Here is a 24,992-nt window from a genome sequence, read left to right as displayed (position 1 = left end):
GCCGCGTTGGGCGCCGGAAGCGGTAGCCACTTGCACGGGGAAGCGGGCGGGGCTCGCGGACAGCACCCTTGCAAACAGCAGACTGAGACCGTGAGCCGGGTGCGCGCGCCACCAGGCATCGCCCGGAACTCGGAATCCCGGTGCGCTCACTGGATCAGCCTAGAGACCGGGAGCTTCCGGAGCGGCGGGGCGGCTGGCGGCTGGCGGCGTTAGAACACAAGGACGAACCGCCGGCCCTGGTGAGGCTGGGACGCCGGGTGTGGGGCGCACATCCGGGACGCTGCAGGGTTGAGCAGCACCACAGAAACAGAGTTAAAGTGGCCAGAACATATTAGAGAAGCGGGCCGCAATCCCTCTGTTCTGTGACCGAGAGCTGAAGTCGGGCTCTGCTGCTCTGACTCTCAGAAGAGGCACAGCAAACCGCCAGGAAAGCCGCAGAGAACAAAAGCCTGGAAATACCGGCTCGGGAGTGCCCCCTCCCCATCCCCTCGCAGGGACACGGAGACTCTACCCAAACAGGGGCTGCCTGAGTATCGGCGCGGCAGGCCCCTCCCCCAGAAGGCAGGCTGAAAATCAAGAAGCCCACAACCCGAGGCGCCCGGGGTGGCGCAGTCATTGAGCGCCTGCCTTGGCAGGCGTGATCCGGCGTTCCGGAAAGGGAGTCCCTCATCGGGCTCCTCCGCTGGGAGCCTGCTTCTTCCTCTCCCACTCCCCTGCTTCTGTTCCCTCTCTCGCTGGTTGGCTGCCACATAAATAAATAAATAAAATCTTTAAAGAAGAAGCCCACATCCCTAAGATCCCTATAAAACAAAAGAGGCACGGCCTGGGACCCAGTCAATAATTTGGGCTCTGGAAAACCCCACAACCTCTCTTCATCAGAATGACAAGAAGAGCCCCCCAGCAAAGAAAAGACAGTGAGACTGTGGCCTCTGCCACAGAAATAATGAATATGGATGTAACCAAATTATCAGAAATGGAATTCAGAGTAACGATGGTCAAAATGATGAGTAGAATTGAAAAAGTATAAACGAAAAGGTTACTGAGAATATAGAATCCCTAAGGACAGAAATGAGAGCGAATCTGACAGAAATTAAAAATTCATGATGCCAAATGCAGGCAAAACTAGAGGGGCTCCCTCCCCCTTCCGTTTATCTTCCGATATCTGTGCACAGTTTCATGGCTCCCCGCTTCGTACCTCAATACTCAGCGCTGGAGATGTTCATTTGTAGAGATCCAGATGCGTCTTCCTGCGTCTCAGGCTGGTTCCGTGGTTGTTTAGGCTGGTCTGGTACCTATCCAGCTCGACTCGGAGGACCGGCTGAAAACGGTGTCTCCTACTCCTCCGCCATCTTAACCTCCAATAAAATATTTTTTAAAAAAAGCTTTGGTGAGTCATGATGGACACACACTAGCACGTACTTCAAGTGGGGATTTTGATGTGTTGGACATATGTCTGCACCCATGAAACTGTCATCACAATCAAGAAACTAAATATATCTATCACCTCTTCTAGAAGTTTCCTCATGCCCCTCATCATCCCTCCTCCTACCCGACCCCATCCCGAGGCCACCTCTGATCTGCATTTGTTGCTACGGATTTGTTTGGATTTCCTGGGATTTGACACAAATGGAAGGGTACAGGGTACCTTCTTTTTGCCCAGCTGCTTTCCATCAGCAAGGTTCTTTGGAAATTCATCCACGCTGCTGAAGTCTCAAGACTTCACACTTTTCCTTGCGGAGTGATATTCCACGGCTTGCATACACCGCCATGGCTTCCCCCTCCCCCACGGATGGCCATTTGGTTCGTTCTTACTTTTCGACTATGACAAATAAAACTTCTCCAAACATTTGGGTCCGGAGGAACCTAGGCTTTCATTTCTCTTGAGCAAATAAGCACCTAGGAGTAGAAGGGATCATATGGTAGGCACGTGTTGAACTTACTAAGAAACTGCCAAAGTGTTCTCCAAAGTGCTGGTGCCATTTTCCATCCCCACTGGAGGTACAAGAATTCCATTTGCTCCACATCCTCCCCAAAACTTGGTAGGGCCAGTCTTAAATTTTAAGCCTCCTAATAGGTGCCTAGTGGACTCTCATTGTGGCCTTAATTTGCATTTTCCTGATGACTAATGACGTTGAGCATTTTTAAAAAGATTTTGTTTATTTGAGAGGGAGGGAGAGAGAGAGAGAGAGAATGAGCAGGGGTGGGGGGCAGAGGAGGAGGGACAAGCAGACTCCCCACCAAGTGCAGGGAGCCTGAGCCGGGCTCGATCCCAGGACTCTGAGATCATGACTGGAGCCAAAGTCAGACGCCCAACTGAATGAGCCACCCAGGCGCCCCAATGCTGAACATTTTTAAATGTGCTTATGGGCCATCTGTATATCTTCTTTGAGAAATGTCTATTCAAATACTTTGCCCATTGTTTTAATTGGATTGGTCATTTTATGGTTGAGTTGTAGGAGTTCTTTATTTATTCTGGATACTAGTCCCTCATGAGATACATGATTCACACATTTTTTTTCTTCCATTTTATGGATCATCTTTTCACTTTCTGCCTTTTTAAAAAAAATCAAGTTCTTTGTTTTCTTATTATTGAGTTTGGAGGGTTCTTATATATTCTGAATACAAGTCCTTTATCAGATATGTGACTGGTGAATGTTCTCCCCCAGCCTGCTCCTTGTCTTTTCCATTTGCTTAACAGTGACTTTTAAAACACAGACATTCTGGGGGCGCCTGGGTGGCACAGCGGTTAAGCGTCTGCCTTCGGCTCAGGGTGTGATCCCAGCGTTCTGGGATCGAGCCCCACATCAGGCTCCTCCGCTATGAGCCTGCTTCTTCCTCTCCCACTCGCCCTGCTTGTGTTCCCTCTCTCGCTGGCTGTCTCTATCTCTGTCGAATAAATAAATAAAATCTTTAAAAAAAAAAAAACCACAGACGTTCTGAATTTTGATTAGGCCTAATTTATCAATCTTTTTTTTAGGGCTTGACTTCTTGGTGTTATTTCTTGCACGTCTTTGCTTAGCCCGAGGTCACATATTCTCCTATATTTTCTTCACGTTTTATAATTTTAGGTTTAATCGTTGAATTTATAACCCATCTCGAGTTAATTTTCGTGCATGGCGTGTTGGATCGTGGTTCAGGTTTTGACATATGGCCATCCAACCGTTCCAGCACCGTTTGTTGAAGACCCCCCTTTCTGCACAGAATTTGCACCTTTGTTGCAAATCAGTCGAGCACGTATGTGTAAGCTGATTTCTGGACTCTTTGTCCACTCATCTATTTATCTTTATGCCGATCCCAGCCTGTCCTGATCATGAGTCACTTTACAGTAAGTCTTGAAATCAGTTAACGTAACACCCCTTTTTTAGGGAGGACCGAGAAGGATTCTAGTACTTTGAACATTCCTTGGGAAATCCCATTTAAGGGGAACCACCTCAGTTCCTCCAAGCTCCCCTTCTCCGTCCCCAGAGAAGCACGGACCATGACTTTGGGTAGGCCGTGATGCCTGAGGGCCTCAGTGTCCTCATGCCTGAAAATGAGAGTCTGTGCCGACGTCGAGGGGTGTGAGAGCGCTCAGTAAGAGGATGCTTGCCGTGGCTGGATCACAGAAAGCCTGGGATAACTGGTCTCCACGCGAGTGTTGAGGTTCACCTGGGAGCCAGGCTCAGGCTCCTCATTTTGGTGTCTTGTCCTCGGCAGGGCCGGGAGTGTCAGCCCACCCCAGGTCACCAGGCAGCTGATGGGGCAGACAGAGTGCAGCCAGTGGAGCCTTCTTGCACCTTGGACAGCTGTGGGCAGCCACGGCGAGACAAGCTCCCCAAGGAGGTGGACACGCCGCACATCAGGCCACAGGGGGCTTTGCCAGGGCCTGGCCCAGGGGGACAGGAGGACAGTTCCCAGGAGGCAGTGCCCCTAATGCCCTTGGCAACTCCAGAGGAAAAGACAACCGACTCTTCCCCGCCATGCGTGCCAGGACCTGACCCACCCAAAGGAAGGTAAGCCATCCTCTGAAGCCATCCCCGACCCGACTCCCTGACCCAGGAAGACCATGCTTCGGTTAAGTTACAGGTGAGGTGAATTCTAGTCCTGACTGCTCCTGACATGATGTAGGACCTTGGGGAGGTCATGCCCCTCTGGGCCTCAGTTTCCCCATCTGTAGGGTAGTTCTAACACCGGAATTCTTAGTTCTGCAAACCTGTGCTTTTAGGGTCTTGTCCTGACATGGGGATGTGAGGGAATTAGGGGCCCCTCTGAGATGAGGAGGCTGGAGACACGAGGCTGGGGTAGTGGACCTGAGTGTCCTGGGGGCTGAGGGAAGGTCAGCGCAGAGGACGAGCCTTGAGCTGAACCCCTCTGCCACCCCGGGGGGTCTCCCTCGTTCAGGGTCAAGGCTGTGGAGACCCAGCCAGCACCAAGTCCTGCACTTCTGCAGGTAAGTCGAGCCAGAGTGGGGGTGGGGAGGGCACAGGTGGAGAATCAGGAGGAGGAGGGAGGCAAAGGGGGGGCTGGGATGGTATTTGCAGTCCAACTGGGGAGGGTGTGAGTGTGAGAGTGCCTATGTGTCTGTGCGAGTGTGCATACGCCCACGTGTGTGTGCATCGTGGGCGGGGGGCAAAGAATGACCTTAGACTCTGGAGCTTGGAAAGAGGAGCAGAACCCTGGGCTGGGGGCTGGGAGCCGACAGCTGGAGGGGTTTGTCAGGGGAGATTTTTTTTAGAAGGCAGATAATGTAGCATGTTTGTGCTAATGGACAAAATAGAGCTGGTGCTTTAGGGACAAGAGCGGCTGCATCTCACGTGGGAGGAAGGGCTGGGCAGGAGGCTGCGTGGCATGACTTTGTGGCTGGAGGCAGGCTGGGGACAGCCCGTCCCTGTCATAGGACGGACAGATGCAGGGGGTGGCTAGATTTGTCGGACAAATGAATGGGCATTTATTAAGTGCCTACCACGGGCCGTCACTGGATAGTCATGGATAGAAGAGGCGGACAAGGTCCGGCCCACGGGAAGCTTACCTTCCGTACAGGTCAGCAGACAACAGGTATTGACAAGGCCTATGCCGAGCACAGGAAAGGAAATAAATGAGGGGTGGGGCGGGGAGCGCCTGGCTCAAGACCCTGACGCACAGCGCAGGAGGCAGCAGAGCCCAGGTCAAGGGCAGGGAGGAGCCTCTGGGCTGCACAGGAGATTTGGGGGACATCCTCCAGGGGCCCAGGGAGGAAGAGCAGTTCGAGGATGCCCTGCAGAGTGAGTGGCGGGAGAAACTTTGTGGGCCCATCGGGCTGGATCCCTTCACCTGTCCTGCCCCCAGGAGGTGAGGGGCATTGGAGAGAGGAGGGATCCGGACCCGGCGCAGAAGCAGCTTCAGGAGCCCACTGCGGCCGCAGGGGCCCAGAACCTTGGGAACCTTCGGCAGGGCTTCATGAAGTGCTTGCTGGAGGTGGAGGAGGAGGCCACGCATCGGAGGGCTGCCAAGGCCCGGGCCCTGCCAAACCGGAAGTCCCCCAGGACCCCGACCCCCGGGCCCACCTCAGCCCCAAGCCTGCCTCTGACCCTGCCTCAGACCCCCGTGGGATCGCCAGCCCCCGGGCCAGGCCCCGCCCCCGCCCCCGTGGGATCCCCGGTCCCGGCCTCAGGGCCTGTTGCCGCCCTGCCGGCCCCCACCCTGGAGGTGGGCTGGAGAAGGGCAGAACTCTTGCACCTGAGCGGAGAGAGGAGCCTGAGCAGCGCCAAGACACGGTAGGACCCACCCCAAAAAGGGCACCCAAGGTCAGAGCCGCTGTCCCGGTGTCCCTGGCATCTCTCTTCCAGATTCTTGTCCCTGTCACTGGACCTGTTCCCTCTCGTGTGTCCCCTCTCCATTTCTGCTCACTTCTGCCCCCCTCCCTCCCCCACGTCTAAGTTCTTTTCCCCATTTCTGCCAGCTTTTCTCTTTCTAATCCCCAAACCCCTGCCTCCTCCTCCCCAGGGTCACTCTGAGACTCTCCTGACCTCCCAAAGCCTCCCCCAGGGTCCTTCCCATGCTCTCCTCTGCCCCACCTTCCCCCATGCCCTCCCCTAGCTTTTGGGGTGGCCCCGAGCAAGGGTGGCTGGATGTGTGCCCTGTGTCTGGGGTCTGTCCTCTGCAGGCAGGAGCTGGAGGAGCGCGGCCTCCTCAAGCTGTATCAGAACTGGGACGAGAGGCTCGAGGAGCACCTCACCTTGAGGCAAGAGGAAGGTGAGGGCAGGCCTGCCCGGGGAAGCCCCACCCGTGGCAGGAGTCTCAGTCCTCAGGAGCAGGGTGGGCTGGGGGGGTGGAGGCGCACAGAGGGCTCCAGATCACACCACTGACCTGATGCCCACTGCAGCCCCATGTCGTGGGCCCAGTGGAGACTTCCTGGCTAGGGAGACAGTGCAGGGTGGCAGATGGCTGGGGGACCCAGAGCCCATGCTGGGCCCTCTCCCTTGGGGTCCAGTCCTCTTCCAGTTCTGGAGCCACCTCTCTGAGTAAAGGGAGCAAGTCCAGCAAAGTTCTCTAAGCTCTGGAGGCCTTTCTGCCTCCCTCAACCCAAGCCCACTCTACTGGTCCTCTGGAGGTGTCTTGGGTGGGAGGCAGGGCTCCAGGGCCCCCTCATCCGCCCTAGACCATCCCTCACCATTTAACAAGACCAGTTGCCCCAGACAATTCCCATTTCCCGCTGCATCCCATCCCCTCCAAAAAGTTTTAAAGTTCTGAACACCCACCTGGGGGAGGCACTGGGCCCTGCCACTTGCCCACGAGAAGGAGGAGGAGGGAGTGCTGACTCCGTGAGCTCCCCAGTTTGCCTGCAGCCCTGCCGCACCCCGCCCCAGCCCCAGAAGAGCACCGATCGGTCCTCCCTCCACCCTTCACGCCTCGCCCAAATCTGTGACCCTCTCCACCGGCCCCTTCTTCTGACTTCCCTGAATGAGCACTTTGGCCCCCCATGACCCCATCCTGGAAGCTCACTCTTTCTAGCATTACAACCCTCTAGGCATTTTCAGAGAGGCTCTTTTGCCCCACATCCTTGAGCAGAGCTCACCGACAACGTGCTGTTCCGGCTTAGAGACTCAGAGTCCCCACCACGCCCCGCAGCCCCGAGTGGCTTGCTCTGATGGCCCAAACCACCATGCATTTAGATCACATCTGCTTTTAAGAGCTGTTCTCTTCTTTCCCTTTTTTGGTGTGCCTGCCCTTGGTGGGTCACCACTCACCCCAACCCTAGAACCCTAGTCCTTCCTCTCTCCTCATTTCAGTTCAGAGTCTATTAGGTGCCAGGCACTGAATTAACACAACTGTTCTCGGAAAAGGGACCGTTCTGTCCATCTCGCAGATGAGAAAATCGAGGCTCAGAGAAGTACAGTGGCTTGCCCGTGGCAGTTGTGTGGTTTGCTTGGGCTGCCTTAACAGAGGATCATCACAGACGGGGGGCTCAGCATTTCTTTGCTCATAGTTCAGGTCACGGGTCTCAGATCAAGGCGTCGGCAGATTTGGCTTCTTCTGAGGGCTCTCCCCTCGGCTTGCGGGTGGCTGCCTGTGTCCTCCTGCGTCCTCACGTCGCCTGTCCTCTGTGCACACACATCCCTGCTGTGTCTCGTTTCCACATTTCCTTTTCTTGTAAGGACACCAGTCAGACTGGATTAGGGCCCACGCCACTCTCTCATTTTAATTTAACCACCTCTGTCGCTGAATACAGCCGCACACTAAGGTCCTGGGGGTTAGGGCTTCAACGTAAGAATTTCGGGGGGATGCCGTTGAGCCCACAGCAGCAACCCAGCTGATTATGAAACGGCAGAGCCGGCCCCTCCCTCGGTCCGTGGGTTCTGCCCACATTTTGCGGGGCTGCGAAGCCAGGCACAGCTTTGGTATCAGGCCGTTCTAGAAGGCACGTCCATGCGCATGAGTGACCACAGAGCACCAAAGTCAAAGGCACAGACTTAAGGGTCAGAAAGACCTGTCTTGGTCACCTAACCTTTAAGCCTCAGTTTCCCTATTGTGACAAAAGTCACAGGCATCCCCCTCTTACAAGGCTGTTGGAAGAATGTAACGAGAACGTGGCTGCAAAGAGCCTAGCTCAGTGGCTGGCACAGGGTAGGGGTGCCCTACAGTGGCTGTGCTGCTGGTACAAAGCGAAGGTTGCCAAGGAGCTTAGCTTGCAGCACAGCAGCTGAACCCTTGGCCTGACCTTGGAATAGAGAGTGGAGGGAGTTGGTGGGACTGTCGCTGTTTCAGCTGCCTGTGCCCCTCCACCCAGCCATGGTGGTGAAGGGTGCTGGGCAGGAGGGTGGCTGGACGGGGGGGATGGGTGGCGGGAACAAGGCACGTCCCCGCCTCACATGACCCCCGCCCCTGGGGCCCCACCGCAGCCTTCCGCAGTTACTTTGAGATCCTCAACGGCCACGGCGAGGTGAACGCGCAGAGCCTGGGGAACATTCTGCTGCTCGTGGGCATCTCCATCACACCGGCTCAGGTGGAGGACGCCCTGATGAGTGCTGACGTCGATGGTGAGCGGGGGAGGCGTCATTCTGAGTGCCAGGCAGGGCCAGCAATAGAAGGAGACCTTTCTAGTCCCACAGGACTCCACGCTTCAAGGGGCCTGCGTGCAGTTTAATGCTCTGCTGTTGCAGTCTGGAAATTTTTCATAAATTTTTTAGGGAGGGGCCCCATCCTGCATTTTCATTTTCCACTGGGGTCCACGAACTCTGTGGCGTGTCCTGGCCCCCAAAGTTAACGCTCTCTTGAGCGCCTACTCTGTGCCAGGTTCTGGGGACCCGGAGATGACCGTGACCTACCTCCTGACCCCAGGATGTAGGTGATCTCTGAGATCCCTCCCTTTTAGACCTGTGTGTGTGCTTCATCGGACATTCTCCTGTGACTCGGTCACTCATCTGACCAGCTGCGTGACCTTGGACAAGTCACTGAAGTTCACCAAGCCTCGGTTTCTGTACAATAGGGCTGATAGTATCCATCTCACCAGGCTGCTGGAAAGCAAAGGAGATAATCCAGGCAGAGCGCTGAGCACAGTACATATCTATTAAGTGCCCACTGCATGCACCTGTCTGTGCTGGGCACTGAGAATAAAGAGATGCATAAGACCCATGAGCCCTGCCCCTGAAGTGACACATAGACAGTGACACATAGACAGTGACACAGAAGAAAGAATCACCAAAGGAAGGCGGCTTGGAAGAAGGGATCAGGAAGGAAGGCTTCCTGGAGGAGGTGATGCCTGAGCCAAACTGTGAAAGATTAAATAGGGGCTAGGCAGGGAGAGAAGAAAGAAAGGTATTCCTCATGGTAGAAATACGCTAGAGAAAGGGGAGAGGATGCAGGGTGAGGGGAACCCCACGTGGTTTGCTTGGCTAGATGCAGGGTGTGGGGGGCAGTGAGGCTGTAAGGGGCCTGGGCTCCTGGTCACTACCTAACTGACTATGCTTCCTCCATCACCGCACAGAGGCGAATCCACACACACAAGCCAGGAATTGACCCCAGCTTGTGACTCTTGGCAAAAGCTTGCTTTTCTCTGTGCCTCAGGCTCCATCCGGGACATGGGGATAAGAGTATTAGGTACCTCCAGGGGGTGGTTTTCTGGATTAGAGACCATTCATTCATTCGTCTAATGGTTCAGAAGACATCTGCTCAGACTTCCCTGTCTTTTTGTTTAAGCTTTATTTATGTAAGTCATCTCTACCCCCAATGTGGGGCTCAAATCCACAACCCTGAGATCAAGAGTCACGTGTTCCTCTGAGCCAGCCAGGCACCCCCAAGACCTATACCTGTCTTAAGCCCTGAGGACACAGCGCAAAACAAAATAGACCCAGTCCCTGCCTTCTGGCACCTCCCTTAAATTCCGGATCTTACGAGTGTGTGGTTGCAGTACAGGCTTTTATGAGAGTGTTTAGTGGGGCAGCTGACCCGGTCAGGTCTGACTTCCCTTGGGGAAGGGATGATAAGCAGAGGCACGCGTAGGATGTTTACTAAAGAGTTGGAGAGCGGTAGAGAGGATTCCAGCAAGAGGAAGCAGCACGTGCAAAGGCCCGGAGCAGGGAACATGGCCCCAGCGGAAGAACAGGTTCATGCTGGGGGCACTTGGCACCAGGTGAGGCTGGAGACAGGCAACAGGCAGGTCCTGCTGGGCCTTGAAGGCCGAGGTGGGACTTGTGTGGGTCCGTAATTCTCAGGCAGTGACTAGCACACGGTCATAACAACAGTTGCTGACATTTACTGAGCTTGTATAATATGCACAGCCTTGTTCTAAGCACTTTGCTTCATTGGTTCTCCCACAAGACAGGTATCATGGTTACCCTCACCCTCTAGAGGAGAAAACTAAGGCTTAGCAGGGTGGGGGCCTTTGCCAAGGTCATACGGATAGTAAGTGGTGGACGAGGGATGTGAACCCAGACTGCTGCCTCCAGGACCCAAGTTCTAGAAGCTTCCAACCCAGAAGACTTTAATTTTCGCCTTCTGCTTAACCGTGTGCCCCGCACTTCCTGTGCCCGCTTGCCACACTGAGTATATGTTACATATGAGCTGACTATGCGTCTTCTGTGTGTTTTATAATCAAACCCATCGAGTGATGCTAATAACCAGGCCTGGGCTGCAATGCCTGGGCCCGCTCCGGCAGGCCCCTGCCCACTGTTGTTACCCCTGGCCTCCACAGGAGACGGTCATGTGGGCTTCAAGGACTTCTTGGCTGTGATGACAGACACCAGGCGCTTCTTCTGCTCCGTGGGTGAGTAGGGATGAGCCCAGAGGAGTCAGAGCTCAGGGAGCGGCCTGCTGGCTGGTGGACAGTGGGCATCCAGAAGTACCAAATGGTAACGGCAGACATCATCCCATGTCCCCAGAACAGAACGCCCCGACGGACATGGCCCCCCCAAACCCCCACACTCTGCTCTTTGAGATCCTGTCCCTGCTGGTGGAGATGCTCGCCTTGCCCGAGACAGCCTTAGAGGAGATCACCAAGTGAGTGCGGCCGGTGGCTGGGGGTGGACGGTTGCAGACCCAGAAATGGCACCTCGTATTTTGGCAGCTGAGGAATTTTGATAGTGAGGACTCTTAGTTGCAAGTGAAAGGCACCCAAATGAAACTGGCTCAAGCAAAAGGGGAATAGATTGGCTCACATAATGGATCATGGCCTCAGGAGTGGTGGGATCCGGGAGACCAGATGATAGCACTGAAGCTTTCTCTCTCCTGCTCATCTCTGTACCCTCGTTTCAAGCTCAGCTAGGCTTGGGGCACCTGGGTGGCTCAGCTGGTGAAGGGTCTGCCTTCAGCTTTGGTCATGATCTCAGGGTCCCAGGATCAGGCTCTGCATCGGGCTCTCGGCTCAGCTGGGAGCCTGCTTCTCCCTCTCCCTTTGTGATCTCTCTCGCTCTCTCTCTCAAAAACAAAAACCAAAAAACCTTAAAAAAAAAAAAAAAGCTCAGCTAGGCTTTTCCTACAGTGGGAAGGATGCAACTGGCAGCCCCATACTCACCCCCCCCCCCCCAGCTGAACAAATCAGCAGCAAGAGGAATTCTTTCTTGCGGTACCCATATGGCAATCTCAGAACAGGAACATGATGGAGACTGCCTGGACCCAGAGAACACTAGAGATGGAAGCCTCCCCAGATTTCCAGAGTGGGCTGGGCGGATGTCAATCTAAGAAAGGAATGGCTACATACAAAAGGAACATCCACACTCCAGGGCTAAAAGCAAAGCCTGGCGGCAGAATGGCCCACCTGGTCTCTCTGTGTATCACACTGAGACTTGTCCCTGCCACCAAGACCAGGCTTTGTCACATGGGGCCAGAGGCGGAGGACTGATAGCAGACTGTTCCAGCAACACCAGCTTAGCAACCCCAGAGACAAAAGGGCTTTTTTCCCTCCCAGCATCTGTAAATCACTCTAAGTATATATAACTCTAAAGAACATATAATTTTATTTTTTTAATTTATTTGTTTTAAAGATTTTTTATATATTTGTCAGAGAGAACACAAGCAGGATGAGAGGCAGGCAGAGGGAGAAGCAGGCTCCTCGCTGAGCAAGGAACATGAATGTATCATTTTAAAAACAATAAAATGAATTCCCATGCGTCCATTTCCCCAGGTTAAAAATAGATCATTTCCAATAACCTCGAAGCCCTATGTGCCTTACCCCATCCACAAAGCACTCTCTCCCCAAATAAGAATGAACCATTATTCCCTTCCTTTCTGTTTTAGATTTTCACTTGTTTATTTTCCCTTTGTTTACTCAAAATGTCAAATATACAGCAAAGTTGAGAGAATTTCACAGTGAACCTTTATATACTCACCACCTAGATTCAACCATTGCCAATCTGCTATGTTGTTCTAACCTTGTGTCTGTCTGTCCCTCTATTCATCAGTCCCTATCGGATTTTTATTCATTTCACAATAAATTATAGTCATTTCCCTCTAAATACTTCAGCATACGTATCACTAACTAAAGATGGACATTGATCTAGAGGGGTTTTTTTTCCCATTATTTGAGGTATAATTTACAGTCAGTGAAACACACAAATCATTAGTGTGTGAATCTCAGCAAATGCTCACACCCGGGCAACCTGAACCCCTCTCAAGGTATATGCAACTTTACCATCACTCCCGAAAGCGCCCTCACGATCCTTCCCAGTCGGTCTCCGAACCCACCCCTGCAGAGGCGATCATTCTTCTGGTTTGTTTCCCATCCCAGATTGGTTTTTGCCTTTTGGCAACTTCACATCAATGGAAACATACAGTGTGGAGTCCTAGGGGGTCAGCTTCTCGAACTCAGCACAATGCTTTTGCGACTTGTCCCTGTTGTTGTGGGCGTCAGTGTTCACCCCTTTCTATTGCTGCGTAGTGTTCCACTCATGCATCTACCCCAGCTGGTTCATCTGTTCTTTTATGGATGGATTTCCCTGCGGTTCCCAGTGTGGGTTATAATGAACGAAACTGCCATGAACAGTTTTGTGGAAGTTCTTTCGTGGACACATACTTTTGTTTCTCTCGGGTGAATGTGCGGAAGGGAATTGCAGGGAGGCGTATTTTACCTCTGAGAACGCACCAGAACTTTCCCTAAGTGCTTGTACCTTTTACAGTCCCACCATTGATATGAGAGTTCCGGTTGCTCCACCTCTTGTGCAAATTTGGCGATGTCAGTCTTTATTCTGGTAGATACATGGTGGCGCTTTCTGGTCTTCATTCACATTCATTTGTATTCCTGAATACTTTATTGTTTAGCTGTTCATGAACTTTACGTGAGTGGGCTCATACTGTAGAAAGTCTTTTGTTACTTGTTTTTTCTCCTCAATGTTATGTTTTTGTGATTCATTCACGTTCTTGTGAGTAATTATCGATCGTGTATTGTTCTCACGGCTACGTACTACTTTTTAAAAATTTTTATCTATTTATTTTGACCGAGAGAGGGAGAGAGCACAAGCAAGGGGAGCGGCAGGCAGGGGAAGAGGGAGAAGTAGGCTCCCAGCTGAGCAGGGAGCCTGATGAGGGTCTCGATCCCAGGACCCTGGGATCATGACCTGAGCCGAAGGCAGACGCTTAACTGACTGAGCCACCCAGGTGCCCTGACTGCTGCATACAATTACGCATGACTATATCACAGTATACTTATTCATTCTGCTGATAGCCATTAGGGCTATGTTCAGTTTCCAGCTGTGGTAGAAACAGTGCAAATGTGCTTGTATATGTCTCGTGGGACACGTGGGCAAGAGTTTCTCTGGAGCAGTTTTTAAACTTTTTGGCCAATACCCCTTTACATTCATTTTTTAAAACTATTTTATTTATTTATTTGAGAGAGTAAGAGCACGATGGGGGGTGGTGAAGGGGCAGAGGGAGAGAAAGAGTCTTAAGCAGACTCCACACAGAGCATGGAGCCTGACTCAGGGCTTGATCCCAGGACCCCTGGGATCAGGATCTGAGCCGAAGTCAGACGTCCAACCAACTGAGCCACCCAGGCACCCCACCCTTTTACACTCTTAAAAATTTTTGAGGACACCAAGGAATCTTTGTCAATATTTTCTATATTTGAACTTAAAACTGAAAAAAAATTAAAGTACCTATTAACTTATTTAACAATAATAATCCCAATTATATGTTAACATAAAAAAACATTATAAATGAAAAATAACCACAGTTCCAAAAAAAAAATGTTGAGAAGAATGGCACTGTTAGACAATATTGCAAATCTCTTCAGAGTCTGGCAGAAAAGAAGACAGCTTTCTGTCTCCTATCTGCTGGGCAATCTGTTGCAATACGTTGCTTTGGGTGAAGTGTATAAAGAACTCTGGCCCACACAAATATGTAACTGGAAAAGGAAGTATTTTAATAGCCTTTTCATTTAATACCACATATCATGTGGATCATTTTCTTTGATACTAAACCAGACTTGATAAGTGGTAGAGCCTTATGTGGTTGCAGTGTGGACTCTGAAACCATATGAATGAACTTTTTGTACTCTTCTACTTTTTTTAAAAAAGATTTTCTTTCTTTCTTTTTAGAGAAAGAGAGAAAGCAGGGGGAGGAGCAGAGGGGGAGGGAGAGGACGGGGGAAAGAATCCCAGGCAGAATCCCATGCTGAGCAGGGAGCCCAACACAGGGGGTTGAACTCATGACCCTGAGATCATGACCTGAGCTGAAACCAAGAGTCGGACGCTCAACTGACTGAGCCACCCAGGGGCCCCTCTACTCTTTTGGTTTTTTTAAAGTTTATTTATTTAAACACTCTCTACATGCAAAGTGGGGCTCGAACTCAAGAGCTGCACACTCTACTGACTGAGCCAGCCAGAAGCCCTCTGTACTCTTTTAAATATAAGAGTCCATTGGTCTATCTTGTAGTTTGAACGGCTCTTCTCCCATGAATGTTTTTGTAACATGCACTGGTCATCCGGAAAATATTGTGTATCTCCCAGGTGTTGACACATTTCATTTTAGTTAGTATATAAACTAACTAACTAACTAACTAACTAAATAAATAAATAAATAAATAAATAAAACTTTTAAAAAAGATAGATGAAGAGGAGAAAAGCATATGAATCTTATTTACATGTACTTGGGCACCCTCACAAGGAAAATGAAGACCCAAAGAAGCAACTCAGCCTGAGTGCTTACATACTAGGTTGAACAGAGAGTAGTGAATGTGGAGAAGTAGTGAAACTATATGGGCAGACTGAAGAAAGATAAGAGTTATTTTATTTTTTTTTTAAAGATTTTTAATTATTTATTTAACAGAGATAGAGACAGCCAGCGAGAGAGGGAACACAAGCAGGGGGAGTGGGAGAGGAAGAAGCAGGCTCCCAGCAGAGGAGCCTGATGTGGGGCTCGATCCCAGAACACCGGGATCACGCCCTGAGCCGAAGGCAGACGCTTAACCGCTGTGCCATCCAGGCGCCCCGATAAGAGTTATTTTAACAAGGTCTATTTACGGAGTTCTCTCAGCCAAGGCTCCCCATCTCTTGTGATAAGAATGTTTCTTCTTGGCGGCGCAGGTGGCTCAGTCAGTTAAGCGTCTGCCTTTGGCTCAGGTCATGATCCCAAGGTCCTGGGATCGAGTCCTGGATTGGGCTCCCTGCTCAGCTGGGAGCCTACTTCTCCCTCTTCCTCTGCCTGCCACTCCCCCCGGCCTTGCTCTCTCTCTCTCTGTCAAATAAATAAATAAAATCTTAAAAAAAAAAAAAAGAATGTTTCTTCCTCTTGGTACAGAGAGGGCTGTGGGAATTTTATCACCTGCTTTTAGAAAGAAAAAGAAAGATCCGAGTGTCCTTCCTGCATCTGCTGTTTTTCAAGTGCTTTTTTTTTTTTTTTTTAAGATTTACTGATTTATTTTAGAGAGAGAGTGCAAGCAAGCTGGGCAGGGGGCAGAGGGAGAGGAAGAGAATCTCAAACAGACTCCCCACTGATCGTGGAGCCCAAACTAGGGCTCCATCTCAGGACCCTGAGATCATGACCTGAGCCAAAACCAAGAGTCAGACGTTTAACCAACTGAGCCACCCAGGCACCCCTTAAGTGCTTTTAACTAAAATAACCATATGCCAAAGTGGTGTGTTTTGCAGTGGTATGCCCTAAACTCCTTAATTTCCCCCCTACCTGAAACTTGCCTGTGAATCTCATATATTAAAAGCTTAATTAGTGACTATGGGGAGGAAATCGAGTTGGAAGTTGTGAAATAAGAAATCTGTAAAAGGGAGAGGAAAAACAGATCGTAACAGGCAGAAAAGAACAAATCTAAGCACGATGTCCATAGTTCTCAGGCTCCATCGCTTAGTCCTGAGACTAGGTCCATTCAGTTTGTACTCATCCTACTTTGGGTTCATTGAGCTTCCTGGATTTGTAATTTACAGTTTTTTAAATCCTATTTCTCTTTTTTGGTCCATTCTTCGATAAATAATATTTTTATATGCCCCCCTCCTCTCCTTCTGGGACTCCAATTCCATAGCACTTAAACTTGTTTCAGAGGTCACTGGGGCTCTGATCATTGTATCCTGAATTATCTCTCTGTGCTTCACTTTGAATAATTTTATTGCTAAGTATTCAAGTTTGCTGATACTTTCTTTTGCTGTGTCTAATCTCTTAAGCTTATCCAATGAATTTTTCATTTCAGCTATTGCATTTTTCATATTTAAATATTTCGTTTGGTTCTATTTCATAGTTTTATTTCTCTCCTCATGTTTGTATTTCCTTTAAGTCCTTGGGCATATTTATAATAGTTCATTTAAGATCCTCTTCTGCTAATTCCATCGTCTTTGTCATTTCTGGGTCTGCTTATATGAACCGATTTTTCTTTTTTTTCCTGATTTTTCTTTTTTTATTGGTCACTTTCTTGCTTCTTAGTTTTTGAGTGGATGCTGGATATGATGGCACTTCTTTATCAAGTGTCTGGATTTTGTTCTTTGAAGTGTTGAACTAGAGGGCAGGTGGTTAAGTTACTGAGGATAGTCTTTCTTTCACGGTTATTTTATTTTATTTTATTTTATTTTATTTTATTTTATTTTATTAAACTCTACCACCAACATGGGGCTCACATGGGGCTCACATTCATGACCCTGAGATCAAGAGCCACATGCGGTACCAACTCAGTCAGGCAGGTGCCCCTCATCCAAGGTTTGTTTTTTTTTTTTTTAAAGATTTTATTTATTTATGTGACAGAGAGACAGCCAGCGAGAGACGGAACACAGCAGGGGGAGTGGGAGAGGAAGAAGCAGGCTCACAGCGGAGGAGCCCGATGTGGGACTCGATCCCGGTACGCCAGGATCACGCCCTGAGACGAAGGCAGACGCTTTACCGACTGCGCTACCCAGGCGCCCCCCCTCATCCAAGGTTTTAAAGCTTTGTTAGGGAAGATCCAGTATAGTCTCTCCTCTAGGGCTGAGTGAGTCCCGACTACTGAAAGAGAGCTCATATAAGAGTTCTACTCATTCCACAGGTGTTCAACTAAGTCTTTCTGCTCTGGCTGTTTGAAACGCATGTGTCTCTCAGCCATAGGTAAACTCTGGTAATTACTTGGTTGTTTTGTTGTTGTTGTTCTTTGTCTGGCTTCATAAAATTTCACACTCTGTGTGTACTGCTTAGCGCGCAACCAAAGACTTAAGAATACCCCATGCATGTTTCGGCAACTCCTTCTTTGCATGGCTCGCATCTCTTTGATATCCTGATACACTAACCCCAGTGGCCTCCATCTTCACCAACTGTCTGTCCCCTTACCTCAGCGAGTCTCCTGTTCTGCCTGGGTGCCACTTCATGCACCGCAGTCCAGAAAGTACCTCCAGGCAAAGTTCTCTGGAGATCGTTAAGTTCACCTCATTGGTTTCTCCTCTCTCAAGGATTATAGTCTTGTGCTGCCCATTGTTCAACATCTGACAACAGTTTCAGCTATTTTGTCCATGTATAGTTATTTCTCGCAGGAAGACAAGTTCAGGACCAGTTCCTTCATTATGGCCAGAAACAGAATCCTGTTCATTTGTCTTCAATTCTTTTTTTCCCCCCGTTCTTCAGATTTGATGATTTCTATTGATCTGTCTTCAAGTTTACTAATGCTTTTTTCTGCTATCTCCAATCTGCTATGAAGCCTATTCAGTGACTTTTTCACTTCAGTTATCACACCTTTTGGTTCTAGAATTTCCATTTGTTTCCTGTTTCTAGTTTCTGTGCCTCTATTCATGAAGATCACATTTTCCTTCAATTATTTGAATATATTTTTAATATCTTTTTTAAAAAGGTTTTATTTATTTGAGAGAGAGAGAGAGCATGCATGCATGTGCACATGAGTGGGGGGAGGGGCAGAAGGAAAGAGAGAAGCAGACTCCCTGGTGAGCAGGGAGCCTAACGTGGGTCTCGGTCCCAGGACCCTAAGATCATGACCTGAGCTGAGGGCAGATGCCTAACCATCTGAACCACCCAGGTGCCCCTTTAATAGCTCTTTTAAAGCCATTGTCTACTAAATCCAACGTCTGGGCTTTCCTCAAGTTTGCTTTCCAGGAGTTTATTTTTATGGGCCTTACTACGGGCCACATTTTCCTATTTCTTTGCATGTCTAATAATTTTTTTAAAGGTTTTATTTATTTATTTTAGAGAGAGAGAGAGAGAGCATGAGCAAGCAGGGCGAGGGGCAGATGGAGAGGAAGATGATCTCAAGTAGACTCTCACTGTGCACAGACCCTGACATGGGGCTCCATCTCAGGACTCTGAGATCATGCCCTGAGCCGAAACCAAGAATCAGACACTTAACCGACTGAGCCATCCAGGCACCCCATGCATGTCTGATAATTTTTTATTGTGTCCTGAACATTTTAGATGATATGGTTTAGAGACTGGATTCTGTTTTGTTTGGAAACTGGACTCTTCCTTTGATGAGCATTAATTTTTTGTTCTTATAGGCAGTTACTGGCTGATCACTTTGAGTTTATGGAGTCTTGGTTTTTTATTTTGCTAGGACATATTTGTGAAAGGCCCAGGTGTTACCTAAACCCTCTAACTTGGTAGACTCAACTTCCAAACTCTGTTTCTCCGTGGATTTTAGTTTTAGGTAAGTAGATAGAGGTCAGCAAATTATGGGCTGCAGGCCACATTCAGCTCGCTCTGTTTTTACAGTTAAACTTTCATTCATCCACATAGAGGATAGGGATTCCCTGATGCTACACCGGCAAAGCTGAGTACCCATGATCACTTCTGTGATAATGAAATTGTCTTCTTCTCCTTGTAGTTTTATCACATTTTGCTTTATATTTCATGTTTAGAATTTTGTATTTCCAAGGGATGCCTGGGTGGCTCAGTCGGTTAAGTGTCTGCCTTCAGCTCGGGTCATGATCCCGGAGTTCTGGGATCGAGCCCTGCATTGGGCTCCTTGCTCAGTGGGGAGTCTGCTTCTCCCTCTGCCTGCTGCTCCCCCTGCTTGTTCTCTATGTCTCTCTCTCTCTCTCTGACAAATAAATAAATAAAATCTTAAAAAAATAAGAATTTTGTATTTCCTGATGAATTGAATATTTTATCATTATATGGTAATCGTTTGTGTCTCTAGTAATGCTTTTTGTCTTAAGGCCTAATTTTTTAAATATTAATATGTTATACCAACTTCCTTTGGTTAGTATTCAACTGACGTAACTTTATCCTTTGAGTTAATTCTTTAAAAAAGTAATGTGTACATTGTTTAAAAAGCCAAACAGTCTGAAAAGGTTAATAGCAAACACCTGCAGTTTCCTACACCATTCTTTGCCATGCTCCCCACTCCCTGAAGTCTCCCTTCCCAAGACAAATTCTTTTGACTCTCTCCTTACTTTGAAATAATATGCATGTACTCCAATATTTTGGTTAGTGATTTTTTGACTTGTCTCTATTGACCCTGGTACAACCATCCCCCAAGCTCTACCTATTCTAACATTATCATTTTTTACTAAATAATTTGGGGGGGGGGCTTCTACTATTATGGCTATGCAATTTTTAACAGCTGAGTATTTTATTATACTATGATTTCACTTCCTTGTCTTTCTAGTTCCTGAAGTTGACTATTGCCTTGATTTTTTTTTCTTTGTACTCACTAAATAATTCCTGTGCCTTCTTAGAGTTTCTTTTTCTTGGAGGCATGTTCTAAATAATTTCATTATTCTTATTTTTGGATTAATTTCTTTTTAAGCCTGTTGCAGAGCTGTCATCTTGGGGGTCTGTTGTCATCCTAGGAATTCTTTCTTCCTTTCCGCTGATTAGGATTCTGTTTGTTAGATTGCATGCCTTACTCTTCCTTGGTTTGCTTAATCCTTCTTGGTTTGTTTGGTTTAGTTAAAAAATAATGGGAGCATGTTTCCCTAGTAGCTTTTTTGGGTTAGAAAGGAAGTGATTCAACAACTGGTCAGTAATGCCAGCCCTATTCTGTCTTCTATGCTATAGTGATCTAGTCTAAGCTTGTTGTCCTTTATGGCAGTTGCACTACCAACGTGGGAGCTCCCTTTACCATCTTCCTTTACCTTTGCTTCTCCTGTGTTGGATCTCCTGTTTTCTGTATGTCTATCTTTTCTGTTTTGGTTTATGCCCTCACTGTAGAAGAATATGTCCTCCAGTAGCTTCTGGAGAAAGAATGCATGGGATACAAAATTTTTGAGATTTTATGTGTCTGCAAAAAGAGTTTGTTTATATTCACGCTGAGTAGGTTAGCTGGGTATAGAATTCTGTATTGGTATTCGTTCAGGAATAGACCCCAATGCACTACAGTTCAAACAAGATAGTTTATTTCTCTCTTATATTGACAGTCCAGAAGAAGGAGGCAGGAAGACAAGGCTGCCCAGCACACAACTTATTGTTTCTTTCTAACTTACTGTTCCACCACTCCCTAGGTCAATCCTAAGCCAATTTACCAGCAACACATCCGAATTCAAGCCCGTGGGAAGGGGAGAGAGGAAGTGGAGAGCGAGCAATTTCCTTTAAAATTGTGACCGAGAAAGTTGCACACATTTTGCTCATGTCCTTTTGGCCCTTGTGGGGTGAAGTTATTTTCTAGGTCATCCTTCTTATCAACATGTTGCCTTTTCAGGTCCTAGTTTTACACTGGAGTCTAGCTCCAACTTCCATGTGAGGGCTCTGGTATTCATTTTCTGTGTTCCATGTGTGAAGCTCATCAAAACCCCAAATTCTAGGCCCCAGAGATAGGCAGAGAACCCAGCAGAACCAGCAACTTAAGCCTTAAATGTTTCCCAGCACCGAGGAGCGTGCCCACCCCTCACCACTGCCTCAAAGCCCTGGGTGGTCTGGCTCTGCCATATTGCTACCCATGTCTCCCACTCTTCCTCACATACCAGGCTCTAGCCTCTCTGGCCTCCTTGCCATTCCTAGAGCCCACTGAGCTCTTTCCCACCTCCTGGCCTTTCCACATGCCATTCCCTCTGACTGAAAGACTGTTCCTCCAGAGATATTCATTTGACTTGCCCCCTCCCCTCATTCTGCTCAAATATCACCACCCCTGAGACTTTTGTTGACCACTGTGAGCAAAAGAGCCACTTATCACTACCCACTGTCCAACTTTTACTTGCCCTCATTACACCCACCACTACCGACGTGGTCTTGTATTTATTTGTTCATGGTTTGACTCTCCCACTAGGTGCGTGCCTAGGTAGTCGATTTAGAAAGGGATTCCAGGGAGGAGTGAGAGAAGGAATTGTGAACAGAGGAGGAGCCAATACAAGCATGTGTTATTGAGTCAACCATCCCCAGGATCTTCTGAGGAGACTATGAATGGTGGTTCAGAACTGTGTCAGGAGAAGAAAGAGAAACCTGTATACCTCAGCTGCTGGCTCCTTTGGTCAGGGGTGGCCCCCACTGTGGTTTAATTCCTCTGCACTTCCGGCTTGCACTCTGGGCATCAGAGAAGCTCCAGGCAGGAGGCTGCTGAGGTGAGGCCACCTCAGACTGTCCCTGTGCAAAGCTGCTCAAGGACCATGTGGAAGTGGTCACTGTGGCAGTGGCCGGAGTGAGAGAGGGGCTGGGACACTAGGAGGCAGGGACCTCCTATGGAGATGTCCTGCACTGCCTTCCCCATCACCTAGATGTGCGGCCAGCCTGCAGGCAACACCCACTGAGTGTCTGCTGAAGGCACGAGCAACTGCAGTCTAGTGGGCAGGCAAGTAGCAGTGAGTCAAGAAAATAAAACTCAGATCTGGAAAATGAACAGGTTAATCGCACAGCTGTCTTACAGAGCACGTGTACGTCTAAGTAACAGTATCAGTGACAGAAATCATAGGTGACATTGACCAGGCTCGTTCCATGGGCCTTGTTGCTGAGTGCTCGATGGGCCTTGTTATTTAATCCTAGAACATGAAGACTGTTCGATCCGTTTTACGCAGGGGAAACCCAAAGCCCAGAGAAGTCTTGTGACTTGCACAGCTAGGGTCAGGGTGACTGGAGTCCAGAGGAGACAGTGACAGGGAGTTAACGGCAGAGCTGGGACTAAAACCCAGGTCTCCTAACTCCTGGGCTGGTGTCCCTGTCCCAGAGCTGGTCAGACAGAACAGGGGCTCCAAAAGAGTGAGGGGGGAGAAGGGTGAATTTAAACACAGCCGGGCTGAGCTGGGCGGGGACTACCTCCCCAGCTATTACCAGAAGAAGCTGAAGGAAGGCACCTGTAAGGCCCGAGAGATGGAGTTGGCCATAGGCCGGCTGCGGTCCCGGAAGAAGCTTCCCTACAGCCCCCAGCAGGCAGACTTGGAAGTCCCAGAACGAAGGGTGCTCGGGATCCTGAGCCGGCTGAAGCAGCAGAACTATGGTGAGGGCCTTGGGCACGGTGAGCACTCTGCTCTCCTGCCCGCCTGGCCTCTTTCCCTGGGCCCCACAGCCAGACCCAGGAGCTGAGAGACACGGTTTCCCACTTTGGGCTTAACTGTGCGCATCAGTCGACGGTCTGAAAACCACTACCCCACCTCTCGCGTTCTGACAAGGGCCTTCTCCACTCTTCCCTGGGGCTTAGCCCTGAGCACACGTTGGTCCTGAGAGCCTCCACTGAGCAGGGAGGGTGATTAGCAATCCCAGCTCACCATTTACTGAACACCCACTGCGGTCACTCCCCATGCATGCTAGACCCTTCGTAGATGTGCTAGAATTTAATGCTCACGATCAGGTTTACCCCATGTTACAGATGAGAACAGTGAAACTGAGCAAGTTTAAGCCCAAGGCCTAAGGCCCCACAGCTAATGTGTGCCAGAAAGGGCAGTTTATACGCAGGTCTGACTCCAAAACCTGTGCTCTTTTCACTGGGCAAAGCTGCCTCCCCCTAAGAGCAGGTGCCATTGATTAGACTCCTACTGTGTGCCAAGTGATGGGCTAGGAGCTTTCCAGAGTCTCTCCAGTGTGCCTGCCAGACTGCCAGGACCCAGCACAAAGACACGTGCTCCTGTGTAAGCTGTTATTAGCCCTTATGCTGGGCTCGGCATTTAGCTGCACGCTGAGCAAGTATTATCCCTTTAATCCTCATCGTCAGCTCTGTGAGATGGGTACTCACCTCCAGCTTACCCAGAGGCTCAGAGAGGTTAAGTGATTTGCCCAAACCCACCCAGCTCAGGATGTGGCAAAGCTGGGATTTCAGCCTGGTCCCCTGCCTCCCAAGGCTGGACTTGCTCTGAAGCATTCCCCGCTCCTGCCTCCTCCTCCCTTGCCAGCTGCCAACCTGCAAAGCCCCTACGCCCAGGTGCCCTGCATCCCACTGTGTCCGCGGCTGGACAAGAAGACGGTCCGTCGGAAGCAGGGCAGCCATTATGTGCTGGACCCGTGCACCCCTCCCAGCCTGGGCCCCGACATCCGGAGCCTCCTCTTCCAGTCAGGATCTCAAGGAAGCAGGTAGGCGCCCAGAAGACAGGAGCTCCAGCTCAGGCCCATCCAGCACCTTTTTTACGAGGCCCTGGCCTACCCCAAGGGGAATCCATCCTTCCAAGAGACAATGCCTGGGATACTGCTGCTCCAGGGAGGAAAAGGGGGAAGGATGGAAGCAGTAAGGAACTAAGCTTTGTTGAGGGCCCATGTGCCACGTCGACTGTGCTTGAGTCAGGGCACTTCTGCCTCGCTGTGCCCGGACTCAGTGGCATATGCCGTCTTCCTCTCAGGCTGCTACCACCACGTAGGGGGTTAGCTCGCAAGTCCTTTGCCTGAGTCTGACTCCATGTTGGAAACAGTAGGAAATAGGCTTAACTGCTGGATGGACGGAAGCTTCCCCTGCCAGTCCCCTTCCAGGTGCTTTGGGGGCAAAAGAACTCAGGACTTGCAATCAGGCCCCTGAGCCCAACTGCTTGGCTCCATTGCTTCCCAGGGAAGCCACCTCTCCCCTGGGGCACGTGGGAGTGGCTCATTTCCTCCCACCCTTCTCCCCTTTCACTAGGGACCACAGCTCTGAGAGCCGAAAGTGGCTCAGCTCTGTGCCGGCTCGAACCCACTGACCTCTGGAGTCCCGACTCTGGGCAGCTGCTCAAGGCCTGCAGGTAGACAGGTCTTTAGGCAGGTGTTGCTGCTGGATTTTACTTTTGTGGCCTGGTAAGCCAATAAACATCAAGAACCTGGGCCTCTGTGTCTGCTGCCAGGGAAGGCCCCCAGGTTTTCACCCCTCCACTGGGCTCTCAGAGGGCAGGGCCCCAGCCTCCCTCAGGCTTAGGAAACCCTGAAGCAAGACACACCTCAAAACCCTGCCGGGGTTGGGGCTCCTGCTAGAGTGACCCCGGGCACAAAGTCTCGATCTTCTATGCACGCTCAAAGCACAGAGCTGGGACTCTCTTCAGACGAGTGTCTCCCCCAAGAGCAGAGGGCATCTCTCTCCACTTGCTAGAAGGTAATGGTGAGAAAGATTCTGGGCCCTAAAAGGGGCAGACAGACCCTACAAAAGGGAAGGAGGGGTCTCAGCCATGCTGTCGCCGAGAGAGAGCCCCAGGACCTGTGGGGGCCCTTCTCTTGGAACCTAGGGGTGTGTGGGTCTTTGCCCCCCAACCCACTCACCACCCAAGGCCTATTTCTCTAACAAAGAGAGAGCCCCTCCCTGAGCAGAGGTAGCCCCC

General features: G+C 49.9%; 1 protein-coding gene across 1 annotated transcript in view; it reads left to right on the top strand.

The window, feature by feature from the left end:
• The window catches only part of SPATA21 (spermatogenesis associated 21), a 35,446-nt gene extending 10,507 nt beyond the window's left edge, over positions 1–24,939 (top strand). Inside the window, exons 4-13 of the mRNA XM_040645546.1 lie at positions 3,697–3,992; positions 4,381–4,429; positions 5,305–5,732; positions 6,122–6,210; positions 8,358–8,495; positions 10,649–10,720; positions 10,836–10,953; positions 22,551–22,723; positions 23,613–23,790; positions 24,326–24,939. Of these exons, the coding sequence (XP_040501480.1) occupies positions 3,697–3,992; positions 4,381–4,429; positions 5,305–5,732; positions 6,122–6,210; positions 8,358–8,495; positions 10,649–10,720; positions 10,836–10,953; positions 22,551–22,723; positions 23,613–23,790; positions 24,326–24,383 (1,599 nt within the window). The 3' untranslated portion in view covers positions 24,384–24,939. The remainder of the gene's footprint in view (positions 1–3,696; positions 3,993–4,380; positions 4,430–5,304; positions 5,733–6,121; positions 6,211–8,357; positions 8,496–10,648; positions 10,721–10,835; positions 10,954–22,550; positions 22,724–23,612; positions 23,791–24,325) is intronic.
• The last annotated feature ends 53 nt before the right edge of the window (positions 24,940–24,992 follow it).

This window comes from Ursus maritimus, unplaced genomic scaffold (assembly GCF_017311325.1).
Source record: "Ursus maritimus isolate PB19 unplaced genomic scaffold, ASM1731132v1 scaffold_32, whole genome shotgun sequence".
In the NCBI taxonomy this organism is placed as follows: Eukaryota; Metazoa; Chordata; class Mammalia; order Carnivora; family Ursidae; genus Ursus; species Ursus maritimus.
The sequence above is the reverse complement of the archived record's forward strand: the minus strand, read 5'-3'. Positions and strand labels throughout refer to the sequence as shown.